Source organism: Pezoporus flaviventris, unplaced genomic scaffold, assembly GCF_033815535.1.
Source record: "Pezoporus flaviventris isolate CSIRO_AGI_PZ_B2104156 unplaced genomic scaffold, CSIRO_AGI_Pfla_v1 ptg000070l, whole genome shotgun sequence".
Lineage (NCBI taxonomy): Eukaryota > Metazoa > Chordata > Aves > Psittaciformes > Psittacidae > Pezoporus > Pezoporus flaviventris.
This window is the reverse complement of record NW_026892618.1, coordinates 7,740,462-7,755,430: the sequence shown is the minus strand read 5'-3', so window position 1 is coordinate 7,755,430 and position 14,969 is coordinate 7,740,462. Positions and strand designations below refer to the sequence as shown.

Here is a 14,969-nt window from a genome sequence, read left to right as displayed (position 1 = left end):
TCTGTAGATGGGGAAAATGATGCACAAAGTACTGAAGATAGCCATGATAACCAATTCACTGACTCTCAGCTCTCAGAGTTTGGCTTGCTTGCTCACTCAACCCTTGGCCAAACACTGGGAAAAGGGTGGGACTGGAGCAGGCATGGGACTAGTGATCTCAAAGGAGAAAGCAACCAGCCTCTGCTATGTTTAGCCTGCACAGGTTGTAATTTGGGCTGGAACCACATGAGGGAAACACGAATACACTGACAAAGGTGCTGCAAATGAGTTGTCCACGCCACCCATAGATTCCCCTAGAACATATGGTACTTGAGAAAACAGTCTTCAAAAACACCCCACCAGCCCCACTTTTGTGTTGCTCCTTTGTTTTCACAGAACAATGATACCCATCTCCAACAGGCCACTCCAAATTACTGGATGGAACAAAAGGATCTCAGACTTGTGTTATTCAGACCTGGGGTTGTGTCCTTTACTGCTGCTTTTTACCAACAAGGTGGTATGTTCCTCAATCCCCTTGTAACATCATTTGTATGCAAGTTGAGCTGAGGCTGGGCCACGCAATCAGTTCTGGAGGAATGAGCAGCTTCTTTGTAAAAAATAAGATGTTGCAGAAAAGGGAGCAGTGAGGTGGCAGTTCAGTGTATACAATACAGAGTCCTTTTCTAGAGGAAAGGAAAACATCTGCACAATTAGCCATTGTTTGCTGGGAGTGACTAACCCTATGCCCTCACGCCAGGGCCGATGTGCTAGTACTGGCCCTGAGGCTGCTATAGATCCAGTGTCAAGTGAAACTGGTGACGAGTCACGAGTGGTGCAGGAGAAGCACCAGAAGCAGCATGCAAGGGCTCTGCCATGGATGGACATCAAACAGAACTGACTTCAGGTACACCCTCTATGGTTTGATCACAGTTCAGACTAAAAACTAAAGTTTTCTGACAAGAGAGGCTTTGATATGCTGAGTCCATGCTAAAGATTAAATTAAAAATAAGGTCAGCCTGTGGATGCACAAATTAGTACCCAGGTGGAGATACTAATGAAAGAAATAGCCAAGGGAGTCCAGAGTTATACATGGCTGAACAGTAGCTCCAGAGGATTGCCAAAAGACATCCAGGTAGATACCACCCCCAAGAAACACACGGCAAATGATTAATATTTTTTGTCCTTAATTCACAGAATTTTAGGCAGTTAGCTACCTAAGCTGGTTCACTTCACAGTAGTGCACTGCAGAGCTCTTAGCAGTGCCCCTGGAGCACTGTGTGCTACAGCACGCTCTGCAAACCCTGCCTTCAGAACCGGTGCAAGTATTTTTATCTCCTGCTTCTATGGCTACAGCATTGGCAACACTTCAGGAACCCCTTTTAGAAGGAGCTTCTGACTACAGACAGCGATATACTTCCTGCTCAGAGTTGTTCTGACACTCTAGGTTAAGAAAGAGTATATTGTTTTGACACTCTATGGAGAAACACTTTGTGCTGTCAGTTGAGGGTAGGAAAACTAAGCCCATTTCCAGCTCTCTCTAGCACACAGATCCAGAATATGGGGTTTGTCACATGCCTGTGCTCTGACATTTTAATAAGAACTCTAAGTCAGATGATTAGCTGTTTGTCGGTACTTCTGCATGTATCATCTTCCTGCCTGCTGTTGTGCCAGTGACGTTATTGTTATTACTGAGCTGGAGAAGAGGGCTGGGAATTCAGTGCCTGATGGGGAGGAAGCAGGGTAGTGGGAGGAGCAAGGCTTATGGCTGCACATCCAGGGCTGCACCATAAGGGCAGCAAGAGTTCAGTAAGGAGATTTGCAATCCTCACGTGGGATTTGTTGGGGGAGGAAAAGTCACCTCGCAATACACTCACAGGCCATGTCTTTGCATCAGACCAGGGAAGAACCCCAAAGCTCCTCTCTGGTTTGTCAACAGAAATTCAAATTAGACACTAGCTCAGCACACTTACGTATAGCCCTGGAGATGGAGACAGCAATTTACAGCACAACAGGAGTTTGAGATCAGTCAGTTAAAATTGCCAGAATGTGTTGGTGGCCAGACTGAAACAGGCTAGAAAAATCCCTCTTTTATCCTTGAGGAAGGGGCTTCATTAGGGACTATAGTGATAGGACAAGGGGTAATGGGTTAAAGCTTAAACAGGAGAAGTTTCAATGGAATATAAGGAAGAAGTTCTTTGCTGTAAGGGTGGTGAGGCACTGGAATGGGTTGCCCAGGGAAGTTGTGAATGCTCCATTCCTGGTAGCGTTCAAGGCCAGGTTGGACAGAGCCTGGGGTGACATGGTTTAGTGGTTTAGTGGGAGGTGTCCCTGCCCATGGCAGGGGGTTTGGAACTAGATGATTGGAAGGACTAAGGTCCTTTCCAATTCTAACCATTCTATGATTCTATGATCTAATCACTAAAGACAAACACACTTCAGCAACTGCTATGCTATAGGCAGTTAGGAAGCAAGGAGTTATTACAGAAAGTCACAATGCCATGAAATCAGAATTTTCCCCAGGCCTAAACGCTGGTATTCCTTCATTCTAGGCTGTTTGCTATGGTACTGCACAAAAATAATTCTTTCCTTCTGACTCACCCTTCTGAGATCCTCTGACACTACCTGCAACCATGGGGAAATGTTCACATGTCCCAGGACAGACAGAAACAAGTTGATGATGCTTCCTGTACAAACATGATGCACATGAACTAGCAAAGGCTATCTGCTTCTCTGGACGAGGCACACAAAGAAAAAATGATTTGATACACTCCTGTTAGTTGTTGTCCAGCAATTAACTGTTGTGCTGATTTGAGCTGATCCATTCTCTAATACCTTCTTTTTTGCTGGTCGGTAAATAACTGTGAGCCCACTTATTCCTAGGAAAAAAACAAAGATGTTCCAAGTATGTATCAGCTGAGTAACTGGGCTAAAATTGGCCAGCTATTTTGGCTTGTTTGAGGACAGCTCCCTTGCACTGCCTGCTGTTTGTAATGTGCATCTGGTCTGGCACATTACGTGACAAACTTTCTGCTCCTTGTTGTTTACCTGAGCTGTCATGAACAGGGCAGTAACCCAGATCCAAACAGCAACAGGGATGGGCACGAAACCCAGCCTTTTTTTGGTCTTACATCTCACAGACATTTAAGAACAGGTCAGGACAAGCAGAGGCACCAAGAGCACGGGTGACAAGCAGCCCGGCTCCCACGAGTCCATCCCCACAGTCACGGCTGGATTATGTGCCTGCTCATGCTGTATTTATAACCGCCGACTCACGCGTGGGTGCAGCGTTGCTCAACGTATGTTTAGTTTGCGTTTATATATCTAAAATAAACGTTTATTTTATATATATATAAAATTGCATATTTTACATCCATCATTATTCATTGCCGCAAACAAACCAGGAGCACCTCCTTTCTTGACCCTCCCCCCCCCCCCCAGTACGTGAATGGTCCGCACCTTCCTCCCACCCCCTCCACGGGCGGTGTGGACACGAGCCCCGCCCCGACCGCACGGTGACGGCGGGGGGGTGGTGGTGGGTGCCTCCCCGTGACGGTACAGCGCGCAGCTCGGCGTCGGCGGGTTGTGCGCTACAGTGGTAGGGCCCGGGTTGCGCTGCTGCGCTGTGCTGCGCTCGCCGCTCTTGCCGCGGGGTGGGTCGCAGAGCACCCGGCCGTAAGGGGAGGAAGCGGCTGCGGCGGCCCTCGGGAGGGACGGTGAGAGCCCGGCAGCATGAAGTTCCAGTACAAGGAAGACCACCCGTTCGAGTACAGGAAAAAAGAAGGGGAGAAAATCAGGAAGAAATATCCCGACAGAGTCCCTGTGAGTGCGGGTGACGAGGGCGGCTTCCCTGGCAGACCAGTCAGCCTTTGTTGGGCTTTGCTGCCGGCTGCTGCTTGCTTTGTATTTATTCTTTTCTGAGGCAGAACAAATGAGATCGGTAAAGATGGTTGCGGTCGTGACGATCCGATTTCAAATCCCAGGCTGCTTTTGTGTTCAGCGCAAAGCTAGGGATGTTATTGTGTAAGGAAGGCCTCTGTCGGTGGGTGGCTGAATCCCGGCTTTCTTGGGATCCGCAGTAACTCGGCAGTGGGAATGCTGCTAATCTCTTTTTCTGGGAGCCTGCGTGCGTGGGGATGGGGGATGGGGAGGGAGCTTACCATCCTTTGTGGAAATGGAGGAGAACAATGAGGTGGGTGAGCCGGGTACACTCCGTGGAAAACAAGCTCGAGATCCTTGTCATCTGATCCTTTCCCTTTATATTTATTTTGCCTTCTTTTGGCCTTTTTTTTTTTTTCCGGCACGGCCTCGCTCTGTTCTTTTGCATGAGAGAAAAAAAAAATAAGATACTTCTCAGGCTTCTTGCCCTCCTGTTTAATCATCCTGTGGAAAAAAACGTCACTTGGAAAACAAGGTCATCTCCTACCTAAACTTTGCTTCCTCATCCTTTGGTCCCTTTGGAGTACCTGTGGAAAACTTATAGCTTTATAATTACTAATAATAGTTGGGAAAAGAGGTGACAAATTGAATTAATTGTGGTGGGGGTTTTGGGTGGGTTTTTGGTTTGGTTTGATTTTGTGGGTTTTTTGTTGTTGGATTTGTGTGTGTGTGTGTGTGTTCCTTTTTAATAAACGTTTTGCAAATGTGCCTTCTTTCCATCCCCACTGGAGAGGTCTGTCCTAGATTTGCTGCCCCGGGTACTGCATGCAAAATAATTTAGACTCCCCCATAAATCCGAGCACAAGGGTAACAGTTACTCCACATGTTTTCCCTGCAGGCTGACACCATTTTTTTTCATCTCGGGAGCGGTCCTCAACTGGACTTGCAAAAGTTCTTGAAAGTCAGTATTCGGGTACATTTGTCCTGGCTGGTTTTGAGAACCCCTCAAACCTAGCAGGTTGAGCAAAAGTCTTGTGTGGTTTTGTGGTATATGATGAAGACCACAGAGGTCAGGAGTGAGGCAAGTGGTAAACTGAGGATTAACATGGCAGATTGCACAGCAGATCATGATAGATGTGTGCAGCAGAGCTGTGTGAGGAGCACAAGACTACATCTGGGAAAGGTAAAAGAGGTCAAGGTAGGGGGGCACCAGCAGATCATCATGGAGAAAGCCATGACCAAAATAACATGATGTGCTATAGTTCAGGATAAGTGAGAACAACACATGCTGAGGCCCAGATGTTAATTGTTGGGGGTAGCCTGTGGTCAGAGCTGTGTAAGGAGCAGATGAATGCAGCAGACATCACTTATGTCTCTGCCCTTCCTAACAGCAAGATCCTTGAAGATGACGTCTGTTTGACTGCCTACACTGCAGTGCCCTGATACATCTCAGCATTTTGCTGAGATTATACTGCTGGCATGGTCCCACCTCACCACAGTCACCACCCAGCAACAATAGACATACAGATAATCTGTATCTGCCCTTTGGATTTTGTTTGTAGGTTTATTTGTGTGCTTCAGAAGAGATACCTGTGTTATCAGGCAGACTGACTACAGTTGCTAGTCAGATTAGTAGAGCACTTCCATTCCTTCCCCTGCCTCTTTGCAAGATATCTCTAAAGCTTAGTGGTGATCTAATTTAAATATTTACTAGCGTTTAGAAGCCCCAAAACTCTCGCCTCTTCCCTATAGCCAGTGACTTATTTTCCTTTATTATCTAACGACAAGCCACCTTTTTGGAGTCAGGGTGGTCATATCCGTGCTGCTGATATAGCAGCTGTGTGTGTCAGTAGTTTTTAAAATTGGAGGTAAGAATTAAAGGTTTCTCTCTACTGCAGTTTCTTCTGTTAGGTATTGTCTTGTTGGATGTGCAGGTGAAAAAACATGCAAAGTGCTGTTGCTGTTCAGCCTGCATCTGTTCAGTGAGATTGTGAAACTCTCCTTCCTTCATAGCATTTACCAGCAGCGTCTTGTATGCAAATGTATGTCCTACCACAAGGTGCCTGAAAGAGCTTGAATGCCTTGTACTAATAGAGGTTCTTCAAGTTCTTGCAGTAACAGAGACAACCCTTTTTCTATTTTAAAAACAAACTTAGAATTTTCAGGGGTTTTGGCTGTGTTGGCAGCATCCAGATAGAGCACAGGCAAGAGACATCCAAGCTAGCATCTCCGTGGTATGACATGCTTAGCAGATACTCACTTGGATCTAGAAAGAGTAAAGTTAGCAAGCTACTTTGGCCAGGCTAAATACACCAAGCTCATCATCATAATGTTTTCTCTAGTATATTGTATCACTGATGTGACACCACCATTTTGCTTCCAAGAGAAGGCTTAGTCCACAGCCTTTTTGGTTAGACAACAAATAGAGTTGCTGATTTGAATTGCCAAAGAGCTGTGGGTGCATGAAACCCTTAGAAATTAGTCCCACAGTGTCTCAGATGGAGTATTTACGGTTACAAGGTCTAACAGAATTACCGAGCTGAGGAGATCTAGAAAATCCAGCTTCTTGTTAGATGGTCAAAATGGCTTCTGCAGAACAGCAAGCCACACAGATGGAGTTGTGTCATGTATCTCTTACCAGTTCAAAACTACATATCATTAAAACAAAATAAAATAAACCTGCCTGCAGTTGTTTTCTGCACAAACCCAGTAGTTCCAAAGGTTTCAAAGGCTTTTCATGGAAGAAGATCAGGTCATTTTGGAATATTTCCTGTTTCTGAGGTAAGCATTTTGCCTAGCTCTAGTAGCAAAGATGTTCCTATAGCAGAAGATCTCTTGGTCAGTTTGACTTTAAAGGTGCTGAGCTTCATATTTTAATGTGTTGTAATGACATTAGAATATAATGAGGATTAGGATTTTGTGTCAGAGGTCTCTCCAGTGACTCCAGTTGCCTGGATGTTAGCCTGTATTTTAAGTATTAGATATTTATATGGTTAAGAAAATACCCATAACTAGATAAAGTAGGGAAAATAGCCTTAAAGGATACAGATTTCACAGTAGAAAATAACTACCAAAGAGCTGGGGATTAAAAAAACCCAAACATTCCCCAGTGAGCTGTAGTTTCTCTTTAATTCTTTGCTTCATTCTAGAGCACTTGGTATTGGTGAATGTAGAAATTAGGATGTGGGACTCCTGGGAGTAGGGCTGATTTTGTGCCAATCAGTTTGGAACTGTTACCTGGAAACAGTTCAACTTGTGATGCTTCTTGTGTTCATGTATTAGCCTCCTGGTAGCTCCTACATACAAAATTAACCTGCATTGGGACCATCAAGGTGACCTGATTTTTTTAATTTTTTTTTTTTTCCCTTGGCTATTATGGTTTATTTTTATGCCTGTTCTAGACTGTTTTTTACTCAGTATGCTTACTGCTGCAGTCCTGGGCTCCCAGCACAGCTATTGCCCGCGATTTTAAGTCTTCTTCTCACCTATCTGTGCTTTAATGTTGTGTATTTGTTATAGATTAAATAAATTTCTAATGCCTGGTAGCACCATCTCTCTCAAAGGGTAATATCCTTTTTCACTGATGCTTTTTGGTACACTTTGTCTTACGATGCTCATGGGTTATTTCTTGCATTCTCTGACTCTCTAGGTAATTGTGGAAAAAGCACCAAAAGCCAGAGTACCCGATCTAGACAAAAGGAAGTATCTTGTGCCTTCTGACCTCACAGGTAACAAAGTCCATTTTTCCTGATTTTTCAGTGAGAAGGTCTCAGAAGTACTTTTTACTATGATCAGCACCAAGAAAATATCCAGGCAGGCTCCACATCTTATCATCACCTTGTTATATTTATGCACTTTACAGCCTGGATTACAACATGCAGAATTCTTTTGAGATCTTCTAAGGTATCACACTGACTTAGCATGCATGTGTCACAGCTGACTTCTAACCATGATGAAAATGGCTGAATTGTGTATCATAGGCAGTAGCATAATCATCAGTTAATGATGACCTCGCTGCAGAGTAGTTGCCAGAGGCTATATCCTTGTTGCAGGAAGAGACAAATTCTTGAAATGGTCCCACAATTTTCCAGGATGGAGTGGTTGGAGTCATAGCTACAGAGTTTCTTTTCTGAATGGTCGTAGACATTTTGTGTGTGAATACATTTGTTTTAATTTGAGAACACGAACAAGGTAAGGGAACAACATTTCTTTTTCTTGCAGTATATAGTGGATTGCAAAATACTTTCTTGTGCAACGTGGCTCAAGCAAATAGTAAGGAATTTGTTTTCAGGAATGGTATGACCAGTTACACCAAGGCTAAATTCTCTAAGGTGTCTTTGAGCTGTAGGATTTAAAGGTTAAACTATTTAGACGTCTTCCCACCACTCCCTGTAGTAGAGTATTTAATACCATAGTAGGTGGAGTGTGGACTTGCAGGGTACATACCTGAGGCATGTACCTGAGAAAATACCAGCTCCAAGTAGATTGGCTGCTAATGTGGTTGCAATCATGAAGTTCCTAATTTCTTTCCTACATTGTTCATTTTCCCCTACTTTTCACATACAGCCTATGACTTCCACCACCAAAAGAAAACAACCATGGTTAGGTTGTTTTCACAACCACAAAACAAGAAACCAAAAAACCCAAACCAAATGTTCTTTCTGCACCTAAGGCATTCTTCTCTATTCCTCTTCAGTTGGCCAATTCTACTTCTTAATCCGAAAGCGGATCCACCTGAGGCCAGAAGATGCCCTATTCTTCTTTGTCAATAATACCATCCCTCCCACCAGTGCTACCATGGGCCAGCTGTATGAGGTAAGCCTGGCCCATCTCTTTTTTCTTTTGTTGGAGTATCTGGAAGAATGTGCATTTTCACTGAAGGACAGCTGACCACTAGTCTACTGGCAATGGGTGCAGCTTGGTTGTAGATGCCTGAACCCAAACCCTTTTCACCTGGGCTGTATTCCATCATCTCTTTAGGGAAGTTCCATCCTGCAGTTATAAAGGGTAGCCCGAGGAGCCTCATCATTTTAACTGATTGTTTGCTAGTTAAAAGGATTGTTGTATCAGATGGTAAATGATTGCCTCAGCAGTGATATGTTGCTCCTGCTGCTTTAACAAAGTAATGAAATAAACCTCTTTATAGCTCAGTGGAAAGATTGGGGGGGGGGGGGGGGGGGGGGAGAGGGGAGTAGAACACACACTATAGCTTTCCAGTTTATACAAAAGAGATTTCCTTTTAGCTAGTAAAAGAACACAGTATCACTGGGCAACCATTGTCAAGGAACACTTATTCTTTGTTGAGAATTTTTCATCACTTGCACTGTATATGTGAGGACCTTGTAGGACACTGTGAATATTGCTGCCCAGCATTTCTACTGAGCAGTGTTATTTGATTGACCTTAAAGGCATTATTCTGTACTCATCAGAGGAATGTCCTCAATTAGCTGGTTTGCAGCCTGGCTTGAGTTCTTCTTTTGCTGTGTTAGTGTGCTTTAATAGAAGAGCTCCAGTATGGTGCTGGGAACCTTGTGTTAGGGTTTTCTTTTTACTGTCACGTTTTGACAGTAATTGGACAATTTGCATGTGAATGGATGAAAATCATGTAAGGTTAACACACACTGGGAGTTTTCCACATCTGGACATGTAGCAGGAAGGTATGTCTGACTGTCCAAATCTGAGATGAGGACTCTTTTCCTGGCACTCTGCAGACTTTTTGTCTCCATGTAATTACTTAACATCTCAGCTTTACTGCCCATATGTAAACCAAGACTAGAAATACAGCCACTTTCCAAAGTGTTCTGAAAAATGAAAAATACAGTCACATTTACCAAATACTGAAGTATCTAGAGGTGATTTTTGACTTGTTAAAGCCTTCCAAGTCTCCTCTCAATCTCAAGGCTGTACCAGTGCTGAAATTCTACTGCTTAGCCTGAAACAGTCAGAGCTGTGTCTGTAGCACATTTGCAGCACACTCTGGCTGTGGCTCTTCAAGTAATTTCACTGTATCCAGAAATGTGATGTGCATGAATTAAGAAGCAGAGCCAGAGAGAGGGAGTTGCTATACACTTGCTTTGGTATGAAGAAGCAGTGGCCAGAGAGAGGGAGTTGCTATACACCTGCTTTGGTATGAAGAAGTGAAGCATTTGATATAAAGGGGGAGAAATAGTGAAAGAGAGGTTACGCCCTCTTGTTACAGTGCTCCCTGGGCTTTTCACATGTAGCACGTTACAGGGCTTTGGTGTGTTACTTTCTTTCTTTCTCCCCTTGCAGGATAACCATGAAGAGGACTATTTTCTCTATGTGGCCTACAGTGATGAGAGCGTCTATGGCAAATGAGCACCAGCACCTCAGGCATGCAGGCGAGATGGACTGATGGAATGGATTTGGAGGGGGAGTGTTGGAGAGGCAGAAGGAGGATGCCTGAGAAGAGGGGAAGAGAACTGGAAGTGAAACACATGCACAATGCCATCACCTACCATGCATTAATAATAACCTTTTATTTTTTAAATTGAGGGGAGGGAGGGATGGGGGGACAGTGTATGAAAGGGTGAACTGAAAGGCTAACAAGGGGTTCTGCACTGAGGGATGGGGGGACGCCACTGTTCATAGTTATTCTCTTGCCATAGCTGAAAGTAGTTAGCCAGTATTGGAGGCTGATAGACAAGCCAGTGTGGTGGAGCTCCAGGAGGATGACTGGGCAGAAAGGCCATATTTGTGTAACCCTTTCATTGGATGAAGGCATGCCATATATTGTACACTGACCTTGTCACGCCTTGCCCATGGCACAGGCTTCACTCCTGTGAGCATTCAGTGAGCTGTTAAATACTTCACTTTGCCCACACAAGGCTGTCCTGTGCTGACAGTCTGCACTCCTACAGCTACCTGTGAAGTGTTCCAAGAGCATTGTATTTCCCATAATTTCTCTCAGTATTAGAAAGGCTGACTCTGAGGGCTGGGAACTCATCAGCTGTGAGATGTGAAGGTTGGGGAAAAGAAGGATTCCTCCCACCCCCCCCCCCCCCCCTTTGTTGCTTTAATTGAAAGTGCTGGAGAGAAAAATTAGAGAAGACATTTTCATTCCTACCTAGTGAAGTCAACTGATAAACTTGTAAGCACAGGGCTAGAAAGCACCTCAAGAGAATGACTAGCCTACTCCAGCTCTGCGACAGGACTGAGTAAACCAAACATGTCCACCATAGCTGCTTGTCAAACTTGTTCTTAGTGAGCTTCACTGAGGTGGATCCTGGAAGCTGCTGAATTTGTTCAGTTCCTAGCTAGCCTACAAGTGAGAGAGCTTTTCTTGCTACCTAATTTTAGTCTCCCTTGCTGTGTATTAAGGTAACTAACTACTAATGGTCTTGTTATTGGTGAACACAGGAAATTACTATCAGTGTTGTTCTTGCACCAGTCTTCTGCAGATTTGAAGATGGCAGAAGTCCTGTGGGTTTAGCCTTCCATGTCTCATCCTTGTACAGTCCTTGCACCACGTGCGCAAGCAGAAGAAATCAGTCGCTTCCACAAGTTTTGGTGGATTTTTGTGATTCGATGACAGTACCACTCTTTCCAACAGGAGAGGTGCTTTTAGACTTGAAGGGGAATAGACTCTCTGTGGATTTTTTTTTTTTAATTATTTTAAGCCAGCGTTGTTCTTAGAAGGGTGACAGATCCTGTCCTGTGCAAGCCTTATGCTGTCATGCCAAAGCAGTTTCTTCCCAATGGCACAAACATCAGATTTTCCCATAACTGCCATAACTCTGATGAAGGAATGGGGGTTGGGGAGTGAGCTGACTTTCACGAAAACTAGGGGGGTTTATCTAAAAATCAGAGAACTGGATCTGAATTACTGTAATCATTCCTACAATTGAGAGGGACCAAGAGGGAGGAAAAGACAAGAAGGATGAAGAAGACAGGCAGATTCCAAAATAAGTCAAAGGTGTTTGCTCTCCTTACATGAAGTTAGATCCCAGTTCTCTGTGTTCCTCAGGAATGAGAAATCACAAAGAGTGCTCCTTGATTGTGGAAGACAGGAAATCAGGTTTCAGCCTTCTCTGTTGTTCCACAGAGGTGCATGAGACAGGAGAGCAGGCTGGGAGCATAAAGTGGGAGTTAGCTGGCAGAACAGTGTGAAGGTCAGGGAAGGCAGCATGGTGGGGCTGGAGGGTCACTACCTGTGTGGTATGGGAAATAGTAGAAGAATGGGAGAGAAGGGGGGACCACAAAGGAGGTAGACAGAGTAGTCATAATGAGCAGACAGAAAATTGGGAAATAAAGGATGAAATGTGTGGGTTAGCATCCCCAGTTTTGCCTCCTGAACTTCAGGTTTGCTGTTCCATCATCTGGAATAAATGGATTTGGATGCATTGTACCTTCTGCCAACTTGGCATAACTTCAGTTTCTGCCTGCAGTACTCAGTCCTCTCTTTTTAGACCACTCTCCTCCAATTACCAGGCTCTTTTCACATCCTTTGGATGCAAATCCGAACCAGTCTCTTGTTTTAGGAAGCTCTGACTGTTCTGAAGCAAAAAACAGACCCAGGAGGCTTTCCAGGGTAGAAAACAAGATGCAGGCAGATGGTGTGCATGTCTCTGCCGCTGTCACACTTGCTCACATGCGTGCTGCCAAGCACATAGTTGTGTGTTGTCTCAAAGCTTAAGGGAGAAGTGTTGGCATTTGGGGTGCTTGGTTTTGAGTTCAGACCTCTCCTCCTGTCCTGCTGCTGGGTTTATACATGACATGTGTGGGACTAATCTCAGCCGTTTGTTACACGTAGAGTTTACAGTTTGATTTAGTTACATTACAGTTCTTTTAACTGGATTGTGGCATCTACTTCTGTTTTTGTGCTAGTCTGATATTGTACAAGGTAATGATGGTAATTCTTTTTTGTGTTGGTTAGCTGCAGGTTCTTGTAAACTAAAGTTCATACTACTTGAGCTAAGTCAACCAATCAATAAAGATGCATTTGAAAATCACACGCTTGATCCAAAATGGGTGACTAGCCTGTCTTCCTGATGTGGGCTTGTAAAAAGGAACAGCTTTACCAGAACTTCTTGATGCTCCTTTTTCCCAGAACCCCAGATTTACTCTGTCCTGTCTACCAGGATGAGTCACTTCTTTCTTATGTTGTTACACATAGCCTGGGCATGTCTTGCCATGCCACCAATGTGGACTTCAATTAGACCTGGACAACATGAGAAGCTCTTAAGAAGCATAATGGAGGCAAAGGCATTCTCTGCCTGGGCCTGGCAACCATAGAATGGTTTGGGTTTGAAAGGGCATTAAGATCATCTAGTTTCAACTTCCGTGCCACGGGCAGGGACACCTCGCACTAGACCATGTTGCCCAAGGGTCTGTTCAGCTTCAGAACACCCTCAAGTCCTCCGAAGGGTTGTTCTGAATCACTTCTTTTCAGTGTCCTGCTCCAGGCTGGGCTTGTCTGTCCCACGCTGGTGCAGAGCCTCTTGCTGTGGCTGGACTCCAGTTCAGTTAAACTGCAGGTGGCAGCTGCAGCTTTCTTTGATGAGGTAAGGCTAAGGGCTGTGGAAGGAAGGGATCACGGGGCTTTTATTGTGATACTGCTGCTTGGGAGAACTGGTTTCATGCAAAGATTGGTCCCTCGAGTGGGGCAGCCATGGGAGCACCTGGCTGGGACCAGGTCCCCATGGCTCTGCCTGTGTTGTTCCAGATTCCTTGGAGCTATGGGACTAGGAGGCCCTCTGATTGAGGCAGGAACTAGAGAAGACCCTCTGCAATACCTGGCTCCAGCCAACACCCAGGAGTTCATTAAAGCTCATCACTTTAATGACACCTAAGGGGGTGTTTTTCCCTGGTGGCACACTCATGGTTGGCGAGACCACCTGTGGGTGATGGCAAGGTTGGGGTCTGCCAGCTGTGGGGACACAAAGTCATGCCAGGAGAGACCCCAGAGCAGGGATCTCCCCGCATGATCCTGGGGCCTTGTTGTGGCCTCCCACTGTCCAGGGGAATTCCCTTGCCACCCTCCCATCGCTGCATGACCACGTCCAGGTCCATCCAGGGCTGGTGCAGAAAACAGCCCAGGGCAGCCCTGACCATATCACCACAGCAAGCTTTGCCCTCCTGCCATCCTGTCGCTCTGGGACCCTCTGCCCAGTGGTACAGTGGGGGTGTAACAAGGGAAAAGGGGAACATGGGCAGCTGGTGAGAACCACCACCCTCAGCCCCAGCACAGTTTGGAGTCTTCTCTTGTCACAGGCACAGGGCTGGTGTGCCTTTTGCATGCCATGCTTCCTGAAGAACAGCTGGAAGAGCAGATTTAAAAGCAGGTTTGGCTGTCCTGGGTTCAGATGTAGCAGTCATTTTTCACTTTCTTAATAGCTGGTGCAGTGCTGTGTTTTCGACTTTAGTCTGAGAACAGTGCTGATAACACCAATGTTTTCAGCTCTTGCTAAATAATGTTTGATCAGGGAATTTTCAGTCTCATGCTTTTCCAGCAAGGAAGGGCATGGGAAGCTGGGAGGAAGCAGAGACAGGACACCTGGCCCAAACTAACCAAAGGGGAATTCCATACCACAGCACATCATGCCCAGTATAGAAACTGGGGGGGGGGGGAGTGATGCTGAAGGCCCAGATCACTGCTGGGTAGGTTAGGCTGGGTATAGGTCAGCAGGTAGCGAGTATTGTATTGTGCATCACTTGTGTTTATTGTTTTCCTTTTCCCTTTTTAGTTTTATATTCTCTCCTCTTGTTATTTCCCGTATTATTATTATTGGTGGTAGCAGTAGTAGTTTTGTATTATACCTCTAGTTACTGGACTGTTCTTATCTTAACCCATGGGTTTTACATTCTTTCAATTCTCCTCCATGTCCCTCCAGGAGCAGGGGGAGGAAAAAGGTGGTGAGTGAGCAAGCAGCTGCGTGGTTTTGAGCTACCGGCTGGGCTTAAACCTCAGCAGTTCTTTGTGGTGCCCAACATGGGGCTGGAAGGGTTGAGATAACAACAGATCTGATCAGAGTGTGTCTGATCATATCTGTGATAAGCATTCATTGTTTCAGATTAATAGTCACTCGTCACAATGCCGACTTACTGGCTCTCAAAGTTGTTGCTCTTGATCTCACAGTTCCAGCATGTTGTAC

At 45.2% G+C, this 14,969-nt stretch overlaps 1 protein-coding gene and 1 long non-coding RNA gene across 2 annotated transcripts; both read left to right on the top strand.

Annotated features, from left to right (window-relative positions):
• Nucleotides 1–3,593: 3,593 nt before the first annotated feature.
• GABARAPL1 (GABA type A receptor associated protein like 1) lies at nucleotides 3,594–12,827 on the top strand. Its single transcript, XM_061472319.1, has 4 exons — nucleotides 3,594–3,798; nucleotides 7,505–7,583; nucleotides 8,552–8,670; nucleotides 10,129–12,827. Exons 1-4 carry the CDS (start codon nucleotides 3,709–3,711, stop codon nucleotides 10,192–10,194), a joined length of 354 nt encoding a protein of 117 aa, XP_061328303.1. The 5' UTR covers nucleotides 3,594–3,708; the 3' UTR covers nucleotides 10,195–12,827.
• A 315-nt stretch (nucleotides 12,828–13,142) lies between these two features.
• On the top strand, nucleotides 13,143–13,667 carry LOC133279027 (uncharacterized). Its single transcript, XR_009746747.1, has 2 exons — nucleotides 13,143–13,379; nucleotides 13,541–13,667. It is a non-coding gene; the product is annotated as an uncharacterized LOC133279027 (long non-coding RNA).
• The last annotated feature ends 1,302 nt before the right edge of the window (nucleotides 13,668–14,969 follow it).